We start from the raw sequence: 18580 nt of genomic DNA on the forward strand, positions 1-18580 counted from the left end.
TTCTGTGCTGGGTTAGGAACTGGCTGGAGGCTGAGCCCAGAGAGTGGTGGTGAATGGTGCCACATCCACCTGGCAGCCAATCACTGGTCCCCAAGGATCAGTGCTGGGCCCCATGCTCTTTAACATCATTATTGATGATCTGGATGAGGGCATTGAGTCCATCATCAGTAAATTTGCAGATGACACCAAGCTGGGGGCAGGAGTTGATCTGCTGGAGGGTAGAGAGGCTTTGCAGAGGCACCTTGCCAGGCTGGACAGATGGGCAGAGTGCAAGGGCAGGAGGCTGAACACATCCAAGTGCCAGGTTCTGCACATTGTCCACAACAACCCCATGCAGTGCTACAGGCGGGGGTCAGAGTGGCTGGAGAGCGGCCAGGTAGAGAGGGACCTGAGGGTACTGGTCGATGGTAGGCTGAACATGAGCCTGCAGTGTGCCCAGGCAGCCAAGAGGGCCAATGGCATCCTGGCCTGCATCAGGAGCAGTGTGGCCAGCAGGAGCAGGGAGGTCATTCTTCCCCTGTACACTGCACTGGTTAGGCCACACCTCGAGTACTGTGTCCAGTTCTGGGCCCCTCAGTTTAGGAAGGAGGTTGACTTGCTGGAACGTATCCAGAGAAGGGTAACAAAATTGGTGAGGGGTTTGGAGCACAAGCCCTATGAGGAGAGACTGAGGGAGCAGGGGTTGCTTAGCCTGGAGAAGAGGAGACTCAGGGGTGACCTTATTACTCTCTACAACTACCTGAAGGGAGGTTGTAGAGAGGCGGATGTTGGTCTCTTCTCCCAGGCAGCCGGTACCAGAACAAGAGGACACAGTCTCAGGCTGTGCCAGAGGAGGCTTAGGCTGGATGTCAGGAGGAAGTTCTATACAAAGAGAGTGATTGCCCATTGGAATGGGCTGCCTGGGAAGGTGGTGGAGTCACCATCCCTGGAGGTGTTCAGGGGTGCTGGGGTGCTGGGGTGATTGCTGCTATGGTATAGTTGTTTAGGTGGGTTGGATTGGCTGATAGGTTGGATGCGATGATCTTGAAGGTCTCTTCCAACCTGGTCTATTCTATTCCATTCCATTCCATTCTATACTATACTATTCTATTTAGGTGAATTCAAATACTCATTTTCACTCATGCCAGCAGGGAGATCATTTGGAACATGCAATTTGGTGTTAGCCTTTTCCCTTTAGGTTTTACCCCAAGAATGTTTTCATGAGTTTTGATTAATCTCGAAATCAAGCATTTCACATCTGCAGATTACAGCATGTATCTCAGCACAGGAAAGAGGTAGGCCAGAATTCAAATGCTCATTGTCACTCATTCCAGGAGGCAGATCATTTGGAACATGCAGTTTGGTGCTGGCCTTTTCCCTTCAGGTTTTACCCCAACAAAGTTTTCGTTGTATTTGAATTGTCTCAGAAGAGGGCAGTTTGCCACTGCAGAGTACAGCATGTATCTCAGCACAGGAAAGAGTTAGGCCAGAATTCAAATGCTCAATTTCACTGACACCAGAAGAGAGATCATCTGGAGCATGCAATTTGGTGCTAGCCTTTTCCCTTTAGGTTTTACCCCAACAATGTTTTCATTAGTTTTGATTAATCTCGACATCAAGCATTTTGCATCTGCAGAGTACAGCATGTATCTCAGCACAGGAAAGAAATGGGCCAGAATTCAAATGCTCATTTTTACTCACTCCAGAAGTGAGATCATTTGGAAAATGCAATTTGGTGTTAGCCTTTTCCCTTTAGGATTTACCCCAACAATGTTTTCATTAGTTTGATTAATCTCGGAATCAAGCATTTTGCATCTGCAGAGTACAGCATGTATCTCAGCACAGGAAAGAGGTAGGCCAGAATTCAAATGTTCATTTTGAGTGGCTCCAGAAGGCAAATCATTTGGAACATGCAATTTGGTGTTAGCCTTTTTCCTTTAGGATTTACCCCAACAATGTTTTCATTAGTTTGATTAATCTCAGAATCAAGCATTTTGCATCTGCAGAGTACAGCATGTATCTCAGCACAGGAAAGAGGTAGGCCAGAATTCAAATGCTCATTTTGTTTCATTCCAGGAGGTTAATCATTTGGAACATGCAATTTGGTGCTAGCCATTTCCCTCTAGGTTTTACCCCAACAATGTTTTCATTAGTTTCAATTAAACTCGAAATCAAGCATTTTGCATTAGCAGAATGCAGCATGTATCTCAGCACAGGAAAGAGGTAGGCCAGAATTCAAATGCTCATTTTGAGTGACTCCAGAAGGCAAATAATTTGGAACATGCAATTTGGTGCTAGCCTTTTCCCTTTAGGTTTTACCCCAACATTTTCATTGTGATACTGTGATACTGTGATAAGTTTTGATTAATCTTGAAAACAAGCTTTTTGCATCTGCAGAGTACAGCATGTATCTCAGCACAGGAAAGAGTCCCACACAGCCACTCCCCAGTGCCTTCCCCTGGGCTTGGCTACCCAGTGAGTCAGTGGCTTAGCACAGCACCCTCACATCTGGCATTTTACACAGAGATTGGCCTGGTGCTGAGGGCTCACACTTAGGGAGGTGCTGGAGTCCCCACCCCTGCAGGTATTCAAGCAACACATGGCCATGGCACCTGGGGACATGGTTTGGTAGCCATGGTGGCCTTGGCTTGATGGTTGACTTCAGGCTCTTGCAGCTTTCTCCCTGCTAAACTGACAAAGCTCAAGCCTAAGGGTCTGGACAGAGCGTCTGTGTCAAGCCTCAGTGGCTGGACAGACAGTGGCTGGACAGACAGTGGCTGTGTCAAGCCTCAGTGGCTGGACTGATCTCATGGCATTTCCCTCCTTCTGTTGGCTAACCTTAGAGCCAGAACCAGACCTGCTGATTTGTTTGTGTGGAAGCCTTATGCTGGAGACCCTGCTGGTCCCCTTCCATAGCACACAGTTTAAGGAAGAGCTCCTCAGGGAAGCAGATGGCTGAGAAACACAAGCCCCAAACACACAGACACCCCTCTGTTCCTGGGGAGAACAGGGACAGCCTTTGCACTTGTGCTGGACACACTGCAGGGTGGCCACAAAGAGGCCACTGGAGCCTAGCCTGGAAGGAAGGAGAAGTGGTTGAGTTTCTCCTGAGGCCCACCCAGCTGATGGTGCAGACCCAAGAGAGGGGCCTGAGCTCCTGAAGAGCAGCTGGAGAGGCTCTCAGCAAGGAAGAAGCTGAAGCTCAAGTGTGGGATGTCTCCAGGGGCATGCTCTGCCCCACAAGGAGATGGGTGGGGAAGTAAAGGACACCAAAACAAGATTCCAAGAGGGAAAAGACCCAAATCCAGAGCTGGAATAAGCACAGCTGTGAATGAACTGCAGGAAAAGGAGTACCTCCCTGAGCCCCATGGCTGGCACTGACAAACCATGGGAGCAGCCCAGCCCACTCTAGAAGTCACAAAGTGCAAGTGAGCTGCTAAACAAAGGCTCAGAAGAAGAGTGGGGAGAACTCACTAAGGGGTCAGCAAAAGGGTGGGGAGAGCCTACCAAAGGCTCAGTAAAAGGGTGGGGAGAGCCTACCAAAGGCTCAGTAAAAGGGTGGGGAGAGCCTACCAAAGGCTCAGTAAAAGGGTGGGGAGAGCCTACCAAAGGCTCAGTAAAAGGGTGGGGAGAGTCTACCAAAGGCTCAGTAAAAGGGTGGGGAGAGCCTACCAAAGGCTCAGTAAAAGGGTGGGGAGAGTCTACCAAAGGCTGAGCAGGAGGGTGGGGAGAGCCTGCTAAAGGCTGAGCAGGAGGGTGGGGAGGAGCAGCTTCATGCTGCTTGCCCCTTGTCTGGTGGCACTGTGGCACAACCATGAGGTGGAGTCTCTGTGATCTGGCAGTTTAATGCAGCTCTGCAGGCAGCCACCAGAGCTCCACCTGTGCATGGCTGAACCCCAGGCCTTCCCAGCAGGATCCTTCCCAGCAGGATCCTTCCCAGCAGGATCCCTCAGTTACCAGAATTCAGCAGAAGCTGACAAGGCTTTTGATGACCTTATCAGTCAGAGGTCTCTTCACACCTGGGGATTCCAATCTGGAGGCTGTCTGTTAGCAGCTTGGGATGGAGTGTGGAAAGGAAGTGCTGGAGTCTGCCCTGCAAGCCTTTCCCTGGGAGATGGACTGCCCTCCTGAGATGCACAGCTCCTGTATCCTTCAGAGTCACACCATGGGTTGGCTTGGAAGGGACCTCAAAGCTCAGCCAGTGCCAGCCCCCTGCCATGGGCAGGGACACCTCCCACCAGCCCAGGCTGCTCAGGGCCTCATCCAGCCTGGCCTGGAACCCTTCCAGTGAGGGGGCAGCCACAGCCTCCCTGGGCAGCCTGTGCCAGTCTCCCCAGCCTCCTGGTGCAGAATTTCTTCCCTCCTTCATTCTGAAGCCATTACCTCTTCTTCTGTCACTGCAGGCCTTGCTAACAAGTTCCTCTCCAGTTTGCCTGTAGGCCCCCTTTAAGAACTGGAAGGCTGCTGGAGGTCTCCCTGGAGCCTTCAGCTCCTGTCCAGCAATGCACTTCCATGCTTCAGCAAGTTCCTGATGATCTCATGCTCCATTTGTAAATCACAGAATGGTTTTGGTAGGCTCACCCACTCCAACCATTCTCTAACCCTGCCAAGGCTGGGGCTAAATCATGTTCCCCAGCACCACTTCTCTGCCTCCTTGAAAGACCTCTGGGGATGGGGATTCAGCCACCTCCCTGGGCAGCCTGTGCCAGGCTCTGGGAACCCTTCCAGTCATAGAATCACAGAATGGTTTGGCTTGGAAGTGACCTCAAAAGGTCACCCAGCCCAAGCCCTTCTGCAGGGACATCCTCCACTAGATCAGGTTGCCCAGAGCCTTGTCTGGCCTCACTTTGACTGTCTTCAGGGATGGGGCTCCAACCACCTCCCTGGGCAACCTGTTCCAGAGTTCCACCACCGTCATGGAAAAGAAATTGCCAGCAAGATTCTTCTCATGTCCAACCTGAACCCCCTGGCACACTCCAGGCCATTGCCTCTCCTTCTATCACCTGAGCCTGGGGAGCAGAGCCCAGTCCCAGCTCCCTGCAGCCTCCTCTCAGGGAGCTGCAGAGAGCAAGGAGGTCTCCCTCAGCCTCCTCTTCTCCACACTCAACACCCCCAGGGCCCTCAGCTGCTCCTCCCCAGCCCTCTTCTCCAGACCCTTCCCCAGCTCTGTTGCCCTTCCCTGGATGTGCTCCAGCCCTCAAGGTCTGTACCTGTGTTGGAAGCAGCAGATGAACACAGGTTGTGACTGAGGGCTGCCCCTGGAGCAACCTGCAGCTGAGCAGGATCTGTCTAAAGCTGCTGCTCTGAGTGGTGGAACACAGAAAGGTAACAACAGATGAAAAACTCTTGGCAGGGGCTGAGGGCAACTTCCTGCAGACCCAGACTGGGATGTGGGCAACATCAATCCTGCCTAGGGAAAGAGAGGGGGATGACAAACCTGTCACCAAGCTGGGACAGTACTGCAACAGTCACACAAGAGGCAGACTCCTCCTGCTGAAGGGAAGATGAGGACAGCATCAGTGCTGGGGGTTTGGCTTTCAAACACACCCCATAACTAGTGGAGATAACTGAAGAATGGAAGCAATCATCTCTGTGCCTCCCAAAGCTGAGCTGTGAGGTTTCTGATCAAATTCCTGTGATTGTACTGCTAAGGAAGTGGCCTTGCTCCCTGAGCTGCAGCCATACTGCAGGAGCTTCCTGTTGAAGGCAGCAGGGACTGCAGCCCCAGGAACAGCCACCACAGGGCTGAGGCTGTCAGCTCCACTGGAGCCCTGCAGGGATAGGGCTCCCCTCAGCCCCAGGATCTGCAGTGGCACGACTCTCTACCAGAGCTGAGTGTGGTTAGCAAGGTCACAGTGCCAGGGAACTGGAGCAGTGGTCCTGCACCTGGGCCACACCAACCCTGGGAAGGCTGCAGGCCGGGGGCAGAGTGGCTGGAAAGTGCCCAGCAGAGAAGGCCCTGGGGGTGCTGGTGGACAGCAGCTGGAGATGAGCCAGGGGGTGCCCAGGGCAGCAGCAGCCTGGCCTGGAGCAGCAGTGGTGTGGGCAGCAGGAGCAGGGCAGGGATTGTGCCCCTGGATCAGACCTGGGGAGGCCACAGCTTGAGTCTGGGTTCAGTTTTGGGGCCCTCACTCCAAGAACAACATTGAGGAGCTGGAGCAGGTCCAGGGAGAGACAACAAAGCTGGGGAGGAGTCTGGAGAAGAGGGCTGGGGAGGAGCAGCTGAGGGCCCTGGGGGTGTTGAGTGTGAGGAAGAGGAGGCTGAGGGAGACCTCCTTGCTCTCTGCAGCTCCCTGAGAGGAGCAGTGACCACATGGCCTGAGAAAGCTGTTTAGGGTGAGCCAGTCCTGGGAGACAGAAGCAGAAAACTCCTGAGCCTTTACTTTCTCTCCCTTAACAGTGAACCTGAAGCAACCAAAAGCAAAAGTTATTTGGCAAGCTGGATTTGAAGCTGCTTTTTGGTCATTTACTTGGCAAACCCTCCTGTAGCTCAACCTTTGCTCTTAGAACAACCTCCCTTCACCCTGGGAGCTTATCTTGGCATTCAGAGCAGCTCTCCACCAGCTCTGGAATGAAGGCAGAGTATGCTTATTGCAGGAACCACCCAAACACAGGAGAGTCTGGGGCCTGGCTTGTTGCACTCGCCTGGGGCAAGTGGGATGAGCTCTGGGAACAGAGCAAGGGGCAGTTTGAGAACCTGCGTCATCAGACACCAGGCAAAGTCCCTTCCAAGCCAAAGCATCCTATGAATCACTCACAGCCTTCCTGCCCAGCACCCTCCACCCTGCAGGGTTCACTGCTCTGGGTGCTGCCCCTGGCCAGGCAGGGCCCAGCTGCCCACACAGAGCACAGGCAGGAAGGGCTCTGAAAACCCATGGGATGGATCTCCTCTCAGCCAGGAAAAGGAACAGCAGAAGACCTCATTCTGCTGGAGTGGCTGTGGAAGCCCTTCCCATAGGTTTTACAGCAGGCATCACAGAGAAGCTGCTTGAGCCCTGGCAGAAGTTGCTTCTCCTCTCACTGTCCTTCTCCAGCAGCATTTGTACACTGCTGAGAGCACAGAGTATCAGCTCTGTGGGGCAGGAGTCCTTCTCTTCTTTTGTGAGACCAATCAAGGAGTCACTGAGGTTGGAAAAGGCCTCTGAGATCATCCAGTCCAGACATCAACCCAGCCCCACCATGGCTTCCAAACCATGGCCCCAAGTGCCATGGCCACAGGGCTCTGGAACACCTCCAGGGATGGGGACTCTACCACCTCCCTGGGCAGCCTCTGCCAGTCCCTGCAGCAAAGAAACTTTTCCTCATCTCCAACCTAACCCTCCCCTGGTGCACCTTGAGGCCATTTCCTGACACTGTAATGGGACTATTATTTTGTAACTGTTTTCAAGAAGTGTTTCTTCCTCAGCCCACTTCTTCCTACCGAGGAGCATGAGCCCCAGTGAGACCCCCACCTGCAGGCACTGTGTCCAGCACTGGTGCCCCCAGCACAAAAAGGATGTGGAACTGCTGGAGCAGGTCCAGAGGAGGCCATAAAGATGATCAGAGGGCTGGGGAACCTCCCATATGGGGTCAGGCCAAGAGAGTTGCAGTTGTTCAGCCTGGGGAAGGCAGCAGGGAGACCCTAGAGCAAGTACCTGAAGGGAGCTACAGGAGAGCTGGGGAGGGACTTTTGACAAGGGCTGGGGGTGACAGGAAGAGGGACAATGGCTTTGAGCTGGAGGAGTGGAGACTGAGACTGGAGATGAGAAAATTCTTGAGTGAGGGTGGGGAGACTGGCACAGGCTGCCCAGGGAGGCTGTGGATGTTCCTTCCCTGGGGAGGAGTTCAAGGCCAGGCTGGATGTGGCCTTGAGCAGCCTGTGCTGGTGGGAGGTGTCCCTGCCCATGGCAGGGGGCTGGAACTGGCTGAGCTTTGAGGTCCCTTCCAACCCATTCTGTGAACATCTCCCCAAGTACAGCCAGCTCCAGAGGCACCCTGTGGCAGGTGGAGCTGTGTGGGCTCCTGCTGCAGACGCAAAGGGTTTGCAATGCCCCTGCGCCCTCCAGCGCAGACAAATCCTCTGCCAAGGCTGACCTGGCAGGCAGGGCAGCAGCATGGTGTGTTCTGAACACTCCACAAACGTGGGCACTGAGCAAAAAGAACTCCCAGAGAGCCAGAGCTGTGTTTCCAACCCACCTGACAGCGCTGCTGCGGCGCCAGGAGCTGGCGGCGCGCACCCCGCCGCCGGGAAGGGGGTCGGCCGGGGGTCAGCTCTGAGAGCAGAGCTGGGGGAAGGCTCAGCTCCACCACCTCCAGGGACTGATATAGATGCAGCAGAAGCATTCCTTGTGACTAGGCCGTGATTCAGAGCCTGCCACCAGCCGTCTCTAGCAGTGCTTCTCTGTGGCTCCAGCGGGGAATGCCGAGGCTCAGCTTTCCCAAGCGGTGTGCGTGGGACCAGGGCTCCGGGCTGCAAGCAAACAGACAAAACCCAGCTCGCTCTTTAAATACACACAGGCAGCTGCATGGTGTGCTGCAGAGCCTCCTGCACTGCACTGCCAGGCAGGTCCCACAGGTGTATCACATGCCCTGCTCTGGTGCCCACACAAACAAGGCCATGGAGCTGCTGGAGAGGGTCCAGAGGAGGCCAGCAAGATGGTCAGAAAGCTGCAGAACCTCTCCCATGGGCACAGGCTGAGAGAGCTGGGGGGGTTCAGCCTAGAGAAGAAAAGGCTCCAGGGAGACCTCAGAGCAGACTTCCAGTGCCTGAAGGGCTCCAGGAGAGCTGGGGAGGGACTTGTGACAAGGGCTGGGAGTGACAGGGACAATGGCTTTGAGCTGGGAGAAGGGAGATTGAGAGTGGAGATGAGGAAGAAATTGTTGAGAGTGAGGCTGGGGAGACTCTGGCACAGGTTGCCCAGGGAGGCTGTGGCTGCCTCCTGCATGGAGGTGTTCCAGGCCCGGCTGGATGAGGCCTTGAGCAGCCTGGGCTGGTGGGAGGTGTCCCTGCCCATGGCAGGAGGTTGGCACTGGATAATCTTTAAGGTCCTTTCCAGCCTAACCCACTCCATGAATCTGTTCCCCTAACCTGCACATTCAGACTTAAGGGCCTGGTTCAGAATTCACTGGGGTCAATTTCTTCCTCTTTTTTGACCCAGCTCTCTTGGCTTCACTGCAAAGCCCTTGCACCACTGCTTCTGGAGCTGCTCCCACAACTGTCACTGCCTGTCACACACTGAAGAGATCTAAACAACCCCACTGATTTGCAGCTATTAACCAGGCTCTTTAAACACAGACAAAAGCCCTCCCCACAAGCTAACCCTGAAGTGCAGAGCAGAGGCTGCAGCTCAGGAAGAAAACCAGCAACGTTTTCAGATAATTACCCTTACCTCTGGGTTCCTACTCCTCCCAATTAGCATTGCCCATGAACTTCAAAGGCTGTGTAAATCACTGCACCTAGCTCCTGCTCCAGATGTGGCTCAGCCTGCTGGCACAAGATGGCCTAAGGCATTTCATCCCCCACGCTCTCTTTTGTGTGTGAAGGGTGAAGGACTGAGCGCAGCATGGTTTAGAGGTGTAATAAACAACAAACAATGCAAGGGACAAGCTGCACTTTCCTCTCAGGAGGCCCAGGATGCTTGAGTAGCCTTATAGACCAGAGCCCCACGTTACTTTGGAGCCTCCTTCATCACCTCCTTGAGAAGAGTTAAGGCTACAGTCACACAGAACCACAGAATGTTTGGGGGTGGAAGGCAGTGTGCTGCTGAGGGATGTGGTTAGCACAAGACCTAGCAGAGCCAGATAACCAAAGAAAGCTTTGGGAAAAGAAGCCCTGGGTTGGAAAAGCCCTTGGAGCTGCTCCAGTCCAAGCCTCCTCCAACCCTGCCAGGGCTGGGGCTGAGCCATGGCCCTCAGCACCACAGCTCTGCCTCTGGGAAGTACCTCCAGGGATGGGGATTCAGCCTCCTCCCTGGGCAGCCTGTGCCAGGCTTGAGAACACTTCCAGGCAGGAAGTTTCTTCCAAGATCCAAACTAAGCCTCCCTTGGTGCAACTTGAAGACATTTCTTCTGTCACCTGAGACTAGGGAAAGGACACCAACCCCCACGGGCTGCAGCCTCCTCTCAGGGAGCTGCAGAGAGCAGGGAGGTCTCCCTCAGCCTCCTCTTCTCCAGGCTCAACACCCCCAGGGCCCTCAGCTGCTCCTCCCCAGCCCTCTTCTCCAGACCCTTCCCCAGCTCTGTTGCCCTTCTCTGGCCCCGCTCCAGCTCCTCGCTGCCCCCCTCGCCGTGCGGCGATGGTTTGTCTCCGTCATACGCAGGTCTTCATCACCCCACCCGTTCGGTATCTCCGTGCCCCCACACCCCGCGCAGGAAGGTGCCTCAGGCCCCCAGCTCCCGCGCTCGGGGCGAGGCGGCGCGCAGCTCGCTGCGGATCCAAGCTCCGCAGGGCAGAGCCCAGACGAGGCGCGGCCGGCAGCCTGAGCGAGGCCGCTGCGGGCCCGGCGCGGTACCTGCGCGCTGCGCGCAGCCTCTGCCCGCCCTAAGCACATAGCGGTGGCTGCGGGGCCGGCTCCATCCCGCTCCCTCAGGCCACCCCGTGACGGCCCTAAGCCTCTCCCGCCTGCCCCAAGCCTCTCCCGCCTACCCCGACACCATCCTCACCCTGCCGCCCCCCACACAGCACCGCGGCCGCTGGGCGGCTGCCGGAGGGGAGCCGCGCCTCATCCCGCCCAGCCGAGCGCGGGACGGTGATTGGTCCAGCTCGCCTGTCACTCCGCGGCGGCTCCGCGAGTGGATTGGCCGCCGGCCCTGTCAGTCAGCAGCGGGGCCTCGCCAGCCCCTTGTTGTCACGGCGCCGTGCGGGGCTGGGGCTTCTTCGCGCCGCCGCCGTTGTTGCCGCCGCCGCGGGAGCCCGGGAGGGGAGCGGTCCCCCGGCCTCGTCGCCCGCTCTCCCGGATTGGGAGGAAGAAGCGCCCTCACCATGGCCACCAGCACCACGGGCTCCACGCTGCTGCAGCCCCTCAGCAACGCCGTGCGGCTGCCTGTCGACCAGGTGAGGATGGAGATGCGCCTGCCCCGCCGCTGCCTCCCGGGGCTCGCCGGGGAGGGGCAGCGCCGGGCGAGCTCCCCGGCTCCGCTGCGACCCGGCCCCATTCCCCCCACCGCCCCTCCATCCTCCTCTCCTCCGCCGGTCTGGGGAGAGGGAGGGCGGGCAGCGCCCGGCGGAGGGGCCTCGGTTCCCATCGCCCATCCGCGGGTGAGCGGAGCGGGCCCTGGGGCGGGGAGCAGCGGCTGCGTTCCGCACACAGGTGCGCGCCCCGCCCCGGCCGCTCTGGCTGCGGCCGCCGCATCCCGGCCACGGCCCGCGCCCGCTCGGCTCGGCTCGGCTCGTCCCCCTGGGATGCGGCTGTGGGAGGGCCGGGCCGGGGGTCAGGCCGCGGCAGGTTGCGGCGGCTCCCGGTGGCTCCGGGGCCAACTTGTTGGCGTCGCGCTTTGGGCAGAGGCGCGGCCCCGCAGCTCGGCCGTGCGGGGCTTGGGGCGGCGCTGCGAGCCCGGAGACCGGGCGCCTTTGCCAGCCCGCTTAAACGCGGGGCTCGCCGGTGCCCCTCGGGGGGCGCAGCCCTTTCGGGGGTGTCCTTTGTCAGAGTGATGTAGAAACTGCCGAGGGCTGTCAGCCGGCCCTGCTTCTGCACGGAGCATCCTGGGCTAGGACGCCGGGGGGCGGAGGTGTGTTGGCGAGTGAAGTCGTAGCGGAACGTGTGGTTATGGGGGAGGTGGGCTAGCCCCCCGAAACGGACGGGGCATTGATATGTCTGTGAGTGCAGGATGAAACTGGGAAGTGTGCTTGCAGAGCCGAGTGGCTGAGGTGGCACTGGAATGTCTGCTTATGGGGGAAGTGGCCTAGAACCCCTGAATGCACAGAGTACTGATGTTTATGGGTGTAAAACCAGATTAGGAAGTGTGTCGTCTGAGGTGAGCCACAGAGGCTGTGGGAGAATGTGTTTAGGGGGGGAAGTGGTCCAGACCTCCTAAATCTACCCAGTGTTTGTGTCTTGCTGAATACATAAATGAAGTCACCTCCAGGGATGGCTGTACATTTCCTAGCACTAGGGAGCTTCATGGGAGCAATTCTTATTGAACTCTTATTAAAACCCCCAAAGTCTCCAGGATGAATGAATGAGGCCAAAGGAAAACAGCTGTGCTTGTGTGGAGGGAGATGGTGGTGACTTGGCTGTGCAAAATACACATAAGAAGTGAGGAAATTAGCTGGGAGTAAAATGACGAGGAAGGAGCGTGGCTGGTAAGTGAGTTTGGGAACAGGCTGAACCACGGCCTGCCTGTCTTTGGTTAGTCCCCTGCTCTTCCAGCCATTGGTGTGGGATAGGGGCTTAGCTTCAGGATGCACAGGAGAAAAGCAAAGTGACAGAAGCAAGGAGATTGAAACTTCCCAGTGAAGCTGGGGGGACTCTGGCACAGACTGCCCAGGGAGGCTGTGGATGTCCCCTCCCTGGGTGTGCTCAAGGCCAGGCTGTATGAGGCCTGGAGCAAGCTGGGCTGGTGGGAGGGGTCCCTGCCCGTGGGAGGGGTCCCTGCCCGCGGCAGGGGGTTGGAAATGGATGGTCTTGGAGGTCCCTTCCCACCCAAACTATTCTGTGATACTCTGAGCTGAGCTTGCTGTGGTGGGACAGATAGTGCCCATGACTGGCAGGGATACCTGTGACCAGGATCACTGGCACTGGGTAGCTCAGTGCCTGGCACCTGCAGGCTGGGAGCTGCTCCTTGCAGGTGCTGTATGTTTAGAGCAGGGTGCTGTAAACTAAGCTGGCTGAGGTGAGAAGCAGCTCTCTGGGCTGGGCTGGGTGATCTGGAAGGTCTCTTCCAACCCAAAGCATCCTGTGATTTTAAATAAGAGATGACCATCTCCTCATGGCATGGTGCTGCTGTGCTATAATTGTCTGTGCATAGGAGTGGTCTAAATGTGATTGCTTGTGGTGCAGTGCAGCTCCTGCCAGGACTGTTTGAATGTTGGGGCTGTTCCATGTTGATGATACTACAAGGGGTTTTTACCAGAGCCTGGGAAACTTCTCTCTCTCAGATGTCCTCCAACAGGTGCTCCTGTAGAGCCAAGAGCTTTTCATCTAACAATATTTGAGCTCTGGGGCAGGTTTTGGGAGTGGAGGCTGGCTACAAGGTTTGTCAAAAGCAGCTGAAAATCATCCTTGGGTTTGTGGGCAGCAGGGGACTGGGCAGAGGTGCAGCTGTGTGTGAGGAGCAGTGGTTATGGCTGGGATGTGAGTTAGAGAGCTGGGGGATCATACTGTGCTGAGGGAAATGCATCTGCAGCTGGCTGAGGAGGCAAAGGTAGGGGTTTGGTAGCTCCCAGTTTGAGTCTAGCTCAGTGGGAAGCTTGTACAGCAAGAATGTGACCTGTGTTCAGTGTGATCAAATCAAAGGCAGGGAAGGAGGGAAGAGGAGAAACGGGAGAGGAAGGGCTGCTCCTCTGGGGTGTGTGCTCAGAGTATGGCATTGGGCAGGAAAATGTAGCAGTGCCTTGGAAAAGTGAGAAGAATAAAGCAAGCTGTTGGACTGGGTGGGCTCAGAGGGCTTGTCACAACCTTCCTGATTCTTTGACAAGGACCTAGGATTACCTCTCTAGGCTTGGGAAGGGAAACTTGCCACAGCAGCTTGCTTCTGTGCTTTGTTGGAGAAAAACTTGGTGACTGACTGTCAGTGGTACCAGAGTGCTCTTTCTGCCTTGTTAGAGGAGAGAGGGGGTGAGGGGAGTGGTGTCCTGCCCTCCCTGGACAGCTGAAGAGAAGCATGGGAAGGATACCCATAAAAACTTGGCTGCTGGAGAGTCAGGAGTTGCATAATCAGTCATAGAATTGTTTCAGTTGGAAGAGGCTGCCAAGACTGAGTCCAACCATTGACCCAGCACCACCAGGGCCACTAAACCTTGTCCAGAACTGCCATGACCACACAATAGAATAGAATAGACCAGGTTGGAAGAGACCTTCAAGATCATCCAGTCCAACCTATCATCCAACACCACCTAATCAACTAACCCATGGCACCAAGCACCCTGTCAAGTCTCTTCCTGAGCACCTCCAGTGATGGGGACTCCACCACCTCCCTGGGCAGCACATTCCAATGGGCAATCACTCTCTCTGTGTAAAACTTCCTCCTCACCTCCAGCCTAAACCTCCCCTGGCACAGCCTGAGACTGTGTCCTCTTGTTCTGGTGCTGGGTGCCTGGGAGAGGAGACCAACCTCCACCTGGCTACAACCTCCCTTCAGGGAGTTGCAGAGAGCAAGAAGGTCTCCCCTGAGCCTCCTCTTCTCCAGGCTAAGCAACCCCAGCTCCCTCAGCCTCTCCTCACAGGGCTGTGCTCCAGTCCCCTCCCCAGCTTTGTTGCCCTTCTCTGGACACCTTCCAGCAAGTCAACCTCCTTCCCAAACTGAGGAGCCCAGAACTGGACACAGGACTCCAGGTGTGGCCTAACCAGTGCAGTGTACAGGGGCAGAATGACCTCCCTGCTCCTGCTGGCCACACTGTTCCTGATGCAGGCCCTTTTGGCTGCCTGGGCACACTGCAGGCTCATGTTCAGCCTACCATCAACCAGCACCCCCAGGTCCCTCTCCACCTGGCTGCTCTCAGCCACTCTGACCCCAGACTGTAGCTCTGCATGGGGTTGCTGTGGCCAATGTGCAGAACCTGGCACTTGGATGTGTTCAATCTCCTGCCCTTGGCCTCTGCCCACCTGTCCAGCCTGTCCAAGTCCCTCTGCAGAGCCTCTCTACCCTCCAGCAGATCAACTTCTGCCCCCAGCTTGGTGTCATCAGCAAACTTACTGCTGATGGACTCGATGCCCTCATCCAGATCATCAATAAAGATGTTAAAGAGCACAGGGCCCAGCACTGATCCCTGGGGCACACCACTGGTGCCTGGCTGCCAGCTGGATGTGGCACCATTCACCACCACTCTCTGGGCTCAGCCTCCAGCCAGTTCCTAACCCAATGCAATGTGCTCTGATCCAGGCCAGGGGCTGCCAGCTTGGCCAGGAGCTTGCTGTGGGGGATGGTGTCAAAGGCCTTGCTGAGGTCCAGGCAGAGCACATCCACAGCCTCCCCACAGCCACAATGCTTGGACACCTCCAGGGATGGGGACTCCACCTCCCTGGGCAGCCTGTGCCAGTCCCTGACCCCTCTTGCAGCAAAGAACTATTTGCAAATCTCCAACCTAAGCCTCCCCTGGCACAGGCCAATGCCTCCCCTGTTGCCTGATCCTGTGGAGAAGAGACCAACCCCACCTTGCTGCAGCCTCCTTGCAGGGAGCTGCAGAGAGCAAATGATGCATCAGGTTGGCACTTGAACGGCTTCAGCTGTGTCTCTCACCCAGACTTCTCCTGTCTGTGCTTGTCTGCTCCTTTCCTTCTCTGAGGTGAGGTCCACCCAGCAGCACCTTGACCCTTGGTCCGTTTCTCAATCCTGGCTCTGTCTCGCTGTTTGGCTGGCAGATGGCACCTGGGTGACGTGCCTGCCGGTCACGGCCGGGCGGTGGCTGAACTCGCTGGGGGTGAGCAGCGAGGGCTCCGGGGGAGCAAAGCTTCCTCCTTGGCTCCAGGGCTCGGTGGAGTTCGGAGAACAGCCTTTGCCTTTGCTGCTTCCGCCAGAGGGAGCAGCGTTAGAGTGGAGAGTCGGCAAAAAGGGAGAGGGTTGGTGGTGCCCTGAAGGGGCCTGAGAAACACGGGCGGGCAGGCAGGAGGGGCAGGGCTGGGCAGGGGAGGCAGAGGGGGAGGGAGGCAGGGGAGGCAGGCAGGGCTGGGCAGGGGAGGCAGAGGGGGAGGCAGGCAGGGCTGGGCAGGGGAGGCAGAGGGGGAGGCGGGCAGGGGAGGCAGAGGGGGAGGCAGGCAGGGCTGGGCAGGGGAGGCAGAAGGGGAGGCAGGCAGGGCTGGGCAGGGGAGGCAGAGGGGGAGGCGGGCAGGGGAGGCAGAGGGGGAGGCAGGCAGGGCTGGGCAGGGGAGGCAGAGGGGGAGGGAGGCAGGGCTGGGCAGGGGAGGCAGAGGGGGAGGCAGGCAGGCAGGGCTGGGCAGGCAGAGGGGGAGGCAGGCAGGGCTGGGCAGGGGAGGCAGAGGGGGAGGCAGGCAGGGCTGGGCAGGGGAGGCAGAGGGGGAGGGAGGCAGGAGGGGAGGAAGGCAGGGGAGGCAGGCAGGGCTGGGCAGGGGAGGCAGAGGGGGAGGCAGGCAGGGCTGGGCAGGGGAGGCAGCGGGGGCGGCAGCGGGGGAGGCAGGCAGGGCTGGGGGAGGGAGGCAGGCAGGGCTGGGCAGGGGAGGCAGAGGGGGAGGCAGGGGAGGGAGGCAGGGCTGGGCGGGGGAGGCAGAGGGGGAGGCAGGGGAGGCAGGCAGGGCTGGGCAGGGGAGGCAGAGGGGGAGGCAGGCAGGGCTGGGCGGGGGAGGCAGAGGGGGAGGCAGGGGAGGCAGGCAGGGCTGGGCAGGGGAGGCAGAGGGGGAGGCAGGCAGGCAGGGGAGGCAGGCAGGGCTGGGCAGGGGAGGCAGAGGGGGAGGCAGGCAGGCAGGGGAGGCAGGCAGGGCTGGGCAGGGGAGGCAGAGGGGGAGGCAGGCAGGGCTGGGCAGGGGAGGCAGAGGGGGAGGCAGGCAGGGCTGGGCAGGGGAGGCAGGAGCTGGCTCCCATAGTGTGAGAGTTGAGGCTTTTTGCAGGGTTGGTTAAGAGCTTGCTCTGGAGGTGCTGAGGTGTGGCCTGGCCGGCTGGGTCAAGCTCAGTCATCACCTTGTGGATAAGGAAGGGGAAGGCATGGCTCCAGCTGCTGACATGCTTGTGGTGAGGCACTGCTCTGAACATGCAGGCTGGAGAGCTAAGCAGTGCTGTCTGAACCATAGGGAAAGAAGTTCTGTGCTGTTTCCCCACTCTGCTGGTTGGGGGGGGGTTGGGGGTGGGGGGCTTGGGGGTTTTTCTCAGTCTAATTTGGGCTTTCATTAGAATAAATGTGCTCATTTGGGTAGAGTAAATACAATTTTCCACATGAGTGCCAGCAGCCCTCAAAGAAGCCAGCCCAGCCTTTCGTTCTGTTTAATGAAGAGCAGACACAAGAAGTCCAAGTGCTCCTAAATGGGAACTGTATCAATCATATCAGCTTCCTTCAGTGGGTGAGCAGAGGCCAGGCTGCACCTGCAGCTCTGCAGAGCTCCCTGCATGTGCTTCCACGTGCCCTCAACACCCCCACCTCTCCAGAGCACACTTGTCTGCACACAGTGGAGAGCCTCCCTGCTTGAGAGGCTCCTGGGACCATGGAGGTGACCATGGATCCACACTGGAGGGGAGGAAGAAATTGTGTACAGGGAGGCTGGGGAGACTCTGGCACAGGCTGCCCAGGGAGGCTATGGCTGCCTCCTCCCTGGAGGTGTTGAGGGCCAGGAGGGATGAGGCCCTGAGCAGCCTGGGCTGGTGGGAGGTTGAGGATCATTGCTCCATGGCAGGGGGCTTGGAGCTCGATGATCTTCAAGGCCCCTTCCAACCCATTCTGTGGATCTCTGAACCACCAAGCCTAGCTGTCAGTTGTTTCACCTCCCTGCCACCGGGGAGCTGCTTTTCCCCTGGGGCATAGGCATGAGATGTTCATTCCTTACACACTGGGCTGGCAGGAGGTGTCTGCAAATGGTTCTGCTGTAACTGTGGTGCCTGGAGGGTGAGCCACAGCTGGGGCTAAGGTCGAGGGCCAGGCTTGGAGGTGGCTTAGGGAATCGTTTAGCTGAGCAGCAGAGGGTGCCTGGTGTGCCTGCAGGGAACACCTGGATGTGTCTGCTGTTAGGGCTCTGTTCATTCCAGGTTGGGGCATTAGTGATGCTTTGGGCTCCCATCTCTTCTGCCAAGGCAACCTGATATGGCCTGAGGACAAAACCAGCCTGATTAAACCCTTTGTGTCTTAAAGATGGGGCAGAAAACAAAGTTGTGCTTTGTGGCTCTCCAGCTGTATTTACCCTGCCTAACATTTATCCTTAGCACTGTAAAAAAGAATGAGTGAAGGCTGTCCCAAGCTGTGCTGTCACCCCCTGCCCCCAGGCCCTTGTGAAACACAGAGCAGCAGGGCCCTGCTTTGTCTGAGGTGACACAGGAGGCCTGGGGAATGGCAGTGAGCAGAGAGGCTGTTCCTGCCTGTGTGAAGCCCAAACACTGCAGATAAGGGAGTGGTAGGATGAGAAAGTTGTGCTCCTGTTTTGCTGCTGGCAGAGGTCAGAAGAGTGAAGCATAGAGAGCAAAGCATGAGTCATGACAATAGATGGGGACCTGGGGGTGCTGAGCAGCTCCCCAGGAGCCAGCAGTGCCCTCTGCAGCCCTCAGGCAGCTGTGTGCTGGGCTGCAGCCAGAGCAGTGTGGGCAGCAGGGCAAGAGGGGATTCTGACCCTGGGCTCTGCTCTGACCTCACCTCCAATCCTGCCTCCAGCTCTGGGGTCCCCAGCAGCAGAAGGACACAGAGCTGTGGAGAGAGGCCAGAGGAGGCCACAAAGATGCTGCCAGGGCTGGAGCAGCTCTGCTGGGAGCACAGGCTGAGGGAGCTGGGGCTGTGCAGCCTGCAGAGGAGAAGGCTCCAGGGGCACCTCAGAGC

The 18580-nt window shown here is 57.5% G+C and overlaps 1 protein-coding gene across 1 annotated transcript in view; it reads left to right on the forward strand.

Moving 5' to 3' along the window:
• Nucleotides 1–10849: 10849 nt before the first annotated feature.
• MBOAT2 (membrane bound O-acyltransferase domain containing 2) overlaps nucleotides 10850–18580 on the forward strand; it is a 54881-nt gene continuing 47150 nt past the window's right edge. The window contains exon 1 of the mRNA XM_054179693.1: nucleotides 10850–11011. Coding sequence (XP_054035668.1) covers nucleotides 10940–11011 — 72 coding nt within the window. The 5' untranslated portion in view covers nucleotides 10850–10939. The remainder of the gene's footprint in view (nucleotides 11012–18580) is intronic.

This window comes from Dryobates pubescens, chromosome 3 (genome assembly GCF_014839835.1).
Source record: "Dryobates pubescens isolate bDryPub1 chromosome 3, bDryPub1.pri, whole genome shotgun sequence".
NCBI lineage: Eukaryota > Metazoa > Chordata > Aves > Piciformes > Picidae > Dryobates > Dryobates pubescens.